This window comes from Pristiophorus japonicus, unplaced genomic scaffold, assembly GCF_044704955.1.
Source record: "Pristiophorus japonicus isolate sPriJap1 unplaced genomic scaffold, sPriJap1.hap1 HAP1_SCAFFOLD_1113, whole genome shotgun sequence".
Taxonomy (NCBI): Eukaryota; Metazoa; Chordata; class Chondrichthyes; family Pristiophoridae; genus Pristiophorus; species Pristiophorus japonicus.
This window is the reverse complement of record NW_027250770.1, coordinates 44,667-54,564: the sequence shown is the minus strand read 5'-3', so window position 1 is coordinate 54,564 and position 9,898 is coordinate 44,667. Positions and strand designations below refer to the sequence as shown.

Here is a 9,898-nt window from a genome sequence, read left to right as displayed (position 1 = left end):
AGACAGACAGGGAGAGACAGAGAAAGAGACATAGAGAGAGAGAGACCGAGAGAGACTGAGAGACATAGAGAGAGCGACAGAGAGAGAGAGACTGAGAGAGAGAGACAGACAGAGAGACAGAGAGACAGAGAGAGAGAGAGAGCGACAGGGAGAACGAGACAGAGAGACAGAGCGAGTGAACAAGACGGAGAGAGAGAGAGAGACAGAGTGAAATTGACAGAGTGAGAGTGGCAGAGAGTGTCAGAGAGAGGGAGAGACAGTCAAAGAGAGAGAGGGATGGGGAAAGATATGGAGAAAGAGTGATACAGTGAGATACAGAGAGAGAGAGTGACAGAGAGAGAGAGACAGAGAGGCAGAGAGAGAGAGACAGAGAGAGTCAGAGAGAGAGAGAGAGAGAGAGACAGAGAGTCAGAGAGAGAGAGAGAGAGACAGAGAGGGACACAGAAAGTGAGAGATAGACAGGGAGAGAGAGAGTGGGACAGAGTCAGCGAAAGAGAGAGAGAGAGAGCGAGACAGAGAGTCAGACAGAGAGAGAGAGATATAGAAAGAGTCAGAGAGTTAGCGAGAGACAGAGATAGTCAATGGATTGACAGACAGGGAGAGACAGAGAAAGAGACATAGAGAGAGAGACACAGAGAGACATAGAGGCAGAGACACAGAGAGAGAGACTGAGAGAGAGACACAGAGAGAGAGACACACAGAGAGAGAGAGACAGAGAGACAGAGAGAGAGCGACAGGGAGAACGAGACAGAAAGACAGAGCGAGTGAACGAGACAGAGAGAGAGAGACAGAGAGAGTGAGTGTGACAGAGAGAGAATGGCAGAGAGTGTCAGAGAGAGGGAGAGACAGTCAAAGAGAGAGAGAGGGATAGAGAGAGATCGGGAGAAAGAGAGTGATACAGAGAAATACAGAGAGAGAGGGAGACAGAGAGAGAGATAATGTTAGTGAGAGAGAGATAAAGTGAGAGAGGGGCATAGAGGGAAGTACAGAGAGAGAGAAAGAGATGAAAAGAGACAGGAGAGAGACACAGAGAGACAGAGAGAGAAACTCAGAGACACAGAGAGAGAGAAAGGCAGAGTGAGAGGGATAGAGAGAGAGACAGAGAGAGAGACAGAGAGAGACAGAGTGAAAGACAGAGTGAGAGAGAGAGAGTGAGAGAGAGAGAGAGAGATAGAGACAAGACAGAGAGAGAGAGAGACAGAGAGAAAGACAGCGAGACAGATAGACAGAGAGAGAGAGTGAGAGACAGATAGATAGAGAGAGAGAGAGAGACAGAGAGCGAGAGAGAGAGAGAAAGAGAGAGTGAGACAGGCAGACAGACAGACAGAGAGATGGTGAGAGAGACGGAGAGAGAGACAGAGTGTGAGACACAGAGAGAGAGAGAGCGAGAGAGAGAGAGAGGGAGAGTGACAGAGAATGAGAGACAGAGAGAGAAAGACAGAGAGATAGAGAGACAGAAATACAGAGAGAGAGACACACAGAAATAAAGACAGAGAGAGAAACACAGAGTGACAGAGAAAGATAGTCAGAGAGAGACAGAGATTGATAGAGAGAGAGGGAAAGACAGAGATAAAGACAGGGAGAGATACAGAGAGAGAGAGACAGAGACAGAGGGAGAGGGAGACAGAGAGAAAGGGAAAGATAGAACGAGAGAGAAACAAAGACGGAGAGAGAGAGCGACAGGGAGAAAGACAGAGAAAGACAGAGAGAGAGAGAGAGCGAGAGACAGGCACAGAGAGAGAGAGGGAGAGCTAGAAACAGATCGAGAGAGATGGAGATATATCGAGAGGGAAAGAGATACAGACAAAGAGAGAGAGCCAGAGAGCGAGAGAGCGAGACCTGGGAGTCATGGTGCATTTGTCATTGAAAGTTGGCAAGTGGTGAACAAGACAAATGGCATGTTGGCCTTCATATCTCGGGCATTTGAGTATTGGAGCAGGGAGGTATTACTGCAGTTGTACAGGGCCTTGGTGAGGCATCACCTGGATTATTATGATCAGTTTTGGTGTCCTAATCTGAGGAAGGACGATCTTGCTATTGAGAGAGTGCAGCGAAGGTTCACCAGACTGATTCCCGGGATGCCATGGCTGGCCAATGAGAAGAGATTGGATCCACTGAGCCTGCATTCACTGGAGTTTAAATGAATGAGATGGAACCTCTTAGAAACATATACAATTCTGACGGGACTGGACAGTTTAGATGCAAAAAGAATGTTTCTGACGTTGGGGAAGTCCAAAACTACTGGTCACAGTCTAAGGATAATGCGTAAGCCATTTAGGACCGAGACGAGGAGAGACCTTTTCACTCAGAGAGTTGTTAACCTGTGGAATTCACTACCACAGAGAGTTGTTGATGCCAATTCGTTAAATATATTCAAAATATGGCCCTTACGGATGGATCAAGGGGTATGGAGATAAAACAGGAACGGGGTACTGAGGTGAATGACCAGCCATGTTCTGATTGAACGGTGGTGCAGTCTCGGAAGCCTGGATGGCCTACTCCTGCACCTATGTTCCATGATTCTATGTTTCTATATTTCGTGGGACTGCCTATGATGCTGATGGTGATTCACCCGGACTGCAGGCCCCTCACAGGGCGCCCGTTGCAGACAGTGTGTGAGTGAGAGTGTTATTATTCACGCGAATCACTGGTCACGCGGGGGAGAGCAGCTCGCCCACAATATCAGGACACAGGGAGTCTGATGCAGGAACGTTTCTGCGTCTTCTCATCGTTTAATTAATTTCAGAATCAGTGTGAAGGGATATTTCCCTACATTCTTCAACTGTTGTCTGAACTTAGTCTGGGTCACGGCATAAATTGCCATGTTTGTGCAGCAACTCAGCAGCTGCAGCATGAATCCAATGTCCATTAAATAAAAAGGTATATATACAGAATCATAGCCCAAATAGTACATCTGGATCCATATAGAATGCACCATAAACACCGCCCACAACAGGATGAAATTGCCGGAGATAACAAACAGTAAAATGATGGAATTCCTGCGGCTGTCCATCTCAGGGTCACTGGGACACTCCCCACTGCTGGCACCCCGGAGTTGCCTGCGGGCTCTGCTGGCCAATATAATATGTCTGGCGGTGACAGCATTGAGCAGCAGAATCAGAGCAAATGGGACACATGGGGTGAGAATATAATGAAGGAATGTGATTGCTGTCCAGACCGGTGAATTCAGAACATCAATTGTTATATAGCAAAACCAGGGCATGTTTGAAAGATTATAGAAACTTGTCAACATAAAATACCAGAAAATGTTCTTCAACCCGCTCAGCAAAGTCACGGTTCCCAGAACCACAGCCGCCGTTCTCTCGGTGCAATATTTAGTTTTCAGCTTCTGGCAACAAATGGCCACAAAGCGATCAAAGGTGAAACTGACAGTGAACCAGACAGAACAGTCTGTGGCTGCGTGAAGTAAGACGGCGTGAATATTACACACGGGGAAGGAATACACGAAATGGAACTCTTTCTGATAAAGAATGGGAATGTGCCTCAGTATCAGGTCGAGGATAATGACCAGGAGATCCGTCGCTGCCATGGCCACCAGATAGCGAGTGACACATCTGGAGAGACCGCACTTTCCACGAGGCAGGATCACAATCGTCAGGATGTTAACTGTCAGGCAGGGAAATAAACAGGTAAGTTAAACATTAATTTCGAGAAAAGAATAGACTCCAAACTAAAATAATTAGCAATCATTGACAAGGTAATCACCAACTAAATTCATTTATCAGCATTAAATCAGACGACCCATCCCTCAGTCAATGAGCCGCCAAATGCTTATGTAACATCATCATCATCGGCAGCCCCTCGAAATCGAGAAAGACTTGCTTCCACGTTAAAAGTGAGTTATCAGGTGACTGAACAGTCCAACATGGTAATTACAGTCTCTGTCACAGGCGGGACAGAGAGTGGTTGAAGAAAAGGATGGGTGGGGACTCTGCTTTGCTGCACGCTCATTCCGCAGCCTGCGCTTGGTTTCTACATGTTCTCGGCGACGACTCGAGGTGATCAGCGCCCTTCCGCATGCACTTTCTCCACTTAGGGTGTCTTTGGCTAGGAACTACCATGTGTCGGTGGGGAGGTTGCATTTTAATATGGAGGCTTTGAGGGTGTCCTTGAAATGAATATTTATAATTTTTGAACACAAATGGAAGAGATTAATTGCTGCAGCTTTTCACCTTTTGGTTTCCACTTGTACAGAGAATATTAGACGAGCAAATATGAAAGTTTGTTCATATTCTAAGTACATAAGTTACAATCAGCTGGGGGTGTTTATCATGAAATACAACGATTTTTGATTTAAATTATATATGAATTGCTCCCTCATTATAGAAACATAGAAAATATAGAAAATAGGTGCAGGAGTAGGCCATTCGGCCCTTCTAGCCTGCACCGCCATTCAATGAGTTCATGGTTGAACATACACCTTCAGTACCCCATTCCTGCTTTCTCGCCATACCCCTTGATCCCCCTAGTAGTAAGGTCTATATTTAACTCCTTTTTGAATATATTTAGTGAATTGGCCTCAACAACTTTCTGTGGTAGAGAATTCCACAGGTTCACCACTCTCTGGATGAAGAAGTTTCTCCTCATCTCAGTCCTAAATGGCTTACCCCTTATCCTTAGACTGTCACCCCTGGTTCTGGACTTCCCCAACATTGGGAACATTCTTCCTGCATCTAACCTGTCTAAACCCGTCAGAATGTTAAACATTTCTATGAGATCCCCTCTCTTTCTTCTGACTCCATTGAATACAAGCCCTGTTGATCCAGTCTTTCTTGATATGTCAGTCCCGCCATCCCGGGAATCAGTCTAGTGATCCTTTGCTGCACTCCCTCAATAGCAAGAATGTCCTTCCTCAAGTTAGGAGACCAAAACTGTACACAATACTCCAGGTGTGGCCTCACCAAGGCCCTGCACAATTGTAGCAATACCTCCCTGCCCCTTTACTCAAATCTCCTTGCAATGAAGGCCAACATGCCATTTGCTTTCTTAACCGCCTGCTGTACCTGCATGCCAACCTTCAATGACTGATGTCCCATGACACCCAGGTCTCGTTGCACCTCCCCTTTTCCTAATCTGTCACCATTCAGATAATAGTCTGTCTCTCTGTTTTTACCACCAAAGTGGATAACCTCACATTTATCCACATTATACTTCATCTGCCATGCATTTGCCCGCTCACCGAACCTATCCAAGTCACTCTGCAGCCTCATAGCATCCTCCTCGCAGTTCACACTGCCACCCAACTTAGTGTCATCCGCAAATTTGGAGATACTACATTTAATCCCCTCGTCTAAATCATTAATGTACAATGTAAACAGCTGGGACGACAGCACAGATCCACTAGTCGCTGCCTGCCATTCTGAAAAGTAGCCATTTACTCCTACTCTTTGCTTCCTGTCTGACAACCAGTTCTCAATCCATGTCAGCACACTACCCCCAATCCCATCTGCTTTAACTTTGCACATTAATCTCTTGTGCGGGACCTTGTCGAAAGCCTTCTGAAAGTCCAAATATACCACATCAACTGGTTCTCCCTTGTCCACTCTACTGGAAACATCCTCAAAAAATTCCAAAAGATTTGTCAAGCATGATTTCCCTTTCACAAATCCATGCTGACTTGGACCTATCATGTCACCTCATTCCAAATGCGCTGCGATGACATATATGTGCAATAAAACCGATAACTCTAATCAAATTACACTTTTACCATTGAAGAATCAAATTAAATATGTTTGCCGGTGTTGTTGATGCACTTCAGTCCCTCCGGCACCCACCTCTCATGGAAGGCCGAGTACGTTCCGGTGGACACCGCGTGCTCCATCTCCAGGGAAACCTTGGCTTGAACGTTTCCGCGGAAGAGAGGGAGGCAGCCGGGCTGAACGATCCTCTCGACCGTCCGCTGCCTGGACCAGCTGATGGTCCACTTGGCCATGTCCCGGAGCAGTCCGACGATGAGGATTCTGACCTCCCGCTCCGCTCCGCACGAGGGGCCCAAAGATCAGGAGTGTACAGCCGGAGGCAACAGATTTTTCCACTCTGTTTCTCGCTGAGAGACGCACTGAACTGAGACAGATCGGCATGGGACCAAATTGCAAATTCAAATTAAAGATTGGAAATAAATTCAAGAAATCTGGCTGAACGAACATTTTATTTGTGAATGTTAATGATGCTTGAAATCCTGTTCCACCCATCAGAAGCACTGCCATTAATGCAGAACTTGAGATGGTGACAAAGGAGACACTGACTGGAACTAAATGATCAGCGGATATTTACCCGGCTATAACATAGCGTGGACAGAACAGAGCGAACAGAGTTTCGCTTCCTCTATTCAACTCCAAGTGAGAACAAAAGAGGAGAAATTGGCTGATAAAAGGAAGGAATAAAATAATTAAAAATGGACGGAATCTTTTATGATTTCTGAATTATTGCATCACAGAAAATAACGGTAAAGCATTCACAATAAATAAATATTCATGAACTTCAGGATCTCTGAGATGATTCCAGTGATGCGATGATGGGACTTCCCAGATAGGACTCCCATCTCGCTTCAGGAGTTCACACCAACATCTCCCTAGATTACACTGCTCCCTCCCTCAGTCTCGATATTTAAGGACCAGGTTCGCCTACATTACACTACACCCACCTCTGTCGAGAAATTTAATTCGCAGGTTCGCCTAACTTCCAGTGCTCTCACGTCGGTCCAGGGATTTCATTCCAAGAGCCAAATATTTTACTCCGCTCACGCCTCTGTGATTGGACGTGAGTCTTTGGAAAGAACGTCTGATCTTGGCCACAACTCCACTTCCGTGCCCACTCCACATAACCCTGAACTCCCTCCTCGTTTAAAAATCAGTCTATCTCCATTTAATAAGATTCATGGAGGCTGCCTCCACAGCTCTCTGTCGAAGAGAATTCGAAAGATTCACGCCCCCCTGAGAGAATAAATTGCTTCTCATTTGTGATTTAAATGGGCGATCCGTTTTTCTGAACCTATGTCCCCTGGTTCTAGATTTCCCCCACTAGATGAAACATCATCTCTGCGTCTACCCCATCAAGCCCCTATAGAATCTTACACATTTAAATAAGATCACCTCATAGTTTTCTAAACTCCAATGTACACACACCCATCCTGCTCAACCTTTATTCTTATGACAACATTTTCATCCGAGTAATCAACGTTGTGAACCTTCTCTGAACTGCCTCCAATGAAAGTAAATCCTTCCTTAACTAAAGTGACCAAAACTGTACACAATACTCCAGCTGTAGTCTTATCGACAACCTGCATTGTTGTAGCAGGACGTCTATATTCTGTCCCACTTGAAATAAAGCCAGACATTCTGCTGCCTTTTCTAATTGCTAGCTGTGCCTACATGCTAACCTTCTGTGTTTTATGTACAACAACCATTGACCAATCTGGACAACAGCAATTTGGAATCCCTCCCCATTTAATAATAATTTGCTTATTTATTTTTCATAACAAAGAAGATAACGTCACATTTTCCACATCATACCCCATCTGCCATTGTTGTGGCCCACCCATTTAGCCTATCTATATGCCTTTGCATATTTTTGCGTCCTCCGCACAACATGCTTTCACACTTATCTTTGTATTATCAGTGCTTCGATGCTGGTACTCCTGGACAGTTCCATTGGGCGGGCCACATCTTCCGGATGCCTGACACAAGACTCTCAAGCAAGCGCACTACTCGGAACTCCTACACAATAAGCGAGCCCCAGGTGGGCAGAGAAAACTTTTGAATGAAACGATCAAAGCCTCCTTGATAAAATGCAACATTCCAACCAACAGCTGGAAGTCCCTGGCCCATAACTGCCTGAAGTGGAGGAAGAGCATCCAGGAGAGCATTGAGCACCTCGAGTCTCGTCGCCGAGAGCATGCAGAGACCAAGCGCAGGAGTAAGAATGAGCGTGTAGCAAACGAGCCCCATCCACCTTTTCCTTCAACCACTCTCTGTCCCACGTGTGACAGAGATTGTATTTCCGTATTGGACTGTTCAGTTACTTAAGAACTCATTTTAGAGGGAGCAAGCCTTCCTCTATTTAAAGTGACTGTCTACGATGATGATGTTGTATCATCAGCAAAGATTTAACATTTAATTTAGATTTTCAAAATTATGATGGGTTTTAAGAGAGCGAGTAAGTCACAAATGTTTCCAGTTGCACAATGGTGCAGAACCAGAGGAGACAGGTTTAAGGTAATTGACAAAAGAACCACAGGAGAGATGGGAAGAGTGTTATTTATGCAGTGAGCTGTTGCGATCAGGAATGCAATTTGTGAGAACACGGTGGAAGTAGATTCAATCGTTATTTTCGAAAGGGAATTGCTTTATTCATGGAAGGAGATATATTTACATTTTTCTGGCTAATGATTTGGACATCTGAGATACTTCTGTCCAAGTGATGGCATGGACACGATGGACCGAGTGGCCTCTTTCTTTGCTGTATTAATCTAACATTCTATGAGCAAGAGACAGAGAGAGTGAAATGTAGAGAGACAGAATGAAACTGACAGAGAGACAGAGAGGAAGTGAGAAACTTACAAAGTGCCAGAATGAATGAGTAAAAGAGAATAGAGAGAGTATGGCTGGAGGACGAATAGAGGGAAGTAAATTAACATTTATTGGGCAATTGGATAAATACTTGAAGGGGAAAAAATTGCTGGACTATGGGAATAGAGCAGGGGAATGGGACTAATTGGAGGGGGTGAAACCATGGTGGGAGCTGAACACATGGATGAGAATAATAAAAATGAGGCATTATTTAATCGGGATCCAATTTTGGTCGAAGAGCAGATTGTTAATGGGTGAACAGGACTTAGTGGAGTTAGGATATGATCAGCAAATTATTTAACTGAGCTCTAATTTATAATGGACAGTAACTGCGAGGTGGGCAAGGAAAGCATTGCAATGGTCAATTCCTGTTCAACAAAGTCACTGGGCTATTGAGGCGAAGGAATGAGTTGGGCAGTATTATGGAGATGATAGTGGGCAGGACCAGTGATTCAAAGGAGAAGAGGTCAGCACTGAACACAGGGTAAAACAGAATGCCGAATTTGCGAGCAATCTCGATCAGCCTCAGACATTGGCCACAGAGGGGACTAAGTCACTAGATATACAATGTGACGAAAACATCCAAAGATTTAAGTGACATACTCAGTAATACAGTGAAATATAGATTAGAGTTATAATTGCTGGATATTGAGACTTACGAGGAACACCAACAACACCAAAGAGTGTGGAATAAATTAAAAGAACACTCGTACAATTAACAACGTATGCACAGTTAATAGCTGGATGCAGAGATGTCCCAGGAACAACAACTGAAGCAAAGATGAGAAAGCAATTTACAAGTCTAATAATACAGTGAAACATGGTTTGCAGAGTTAATAGTTGGATACAGAGACTACCAGGAAAAACAAATGCAGCAAGGAGGTGGGAGTAAAATATGAGATAAGTAATACATTGAACCATGGTTACTGGAATAACGAGATAGACTTACCAGTAAAACCAACAACAGCAAGGACAGGATAGTAAATGTATTGAATAAGACGAAATACATAACGCATTCGCAATACGAATGGTAGTTCCTCATAATGTGCAACAAGAAAGTTAAAATACAAGATGAAACTCTTGCCATTTGTTGTAACATTCCAATCCATTTTTTTCAGATTCTGATCCATTGTTGTAACATTCGAATCGACTGTTCTCAGATTCCGACTCGCTCTCTGTGGAGCAGTGCGATGATCGCTGTTAGTGCCAGAGGTGATGCTCTCACTGTGACTATGGGGCAACACATTGAAAGGAGTGCCTTATTAATATGAGCGAGAATCACTCCAGTGACACAATTCTGTAAATAGAGA

The 9,898-nt window shown here is 44.6% G+C and overlaps 1 protein-coding gene across 1 annotated transcript; it reads right to left on the bottom strand.

The window, feature by feature from the left end:
* Window positions 1-2,725: 2,725 nt before the first annotated feature.
* LOC139241572 (probable G-protein coupled receptor 139) lies at window positions 2,726-9,612 on the bottom strand. Its single transcript, XM_070870055.1, has 2 exons — window positions 9,538-9,612; window positions 2,726-3,627 (listed from the first exon to the last, which is right to left on the bottom strand). Exons 1-2 carry the CDS (start codon window positions 9,602-9,604, stop codon window positions 2,726-2,728), a joined length of 969 nt encoding a protein of 322 aa, XP_070726156.1. The 5' UTR covers window positions 9,605-9,612.
* Between the last annotated feature and the right edge of the window lie 286 nt (window positions 9,613-9,898).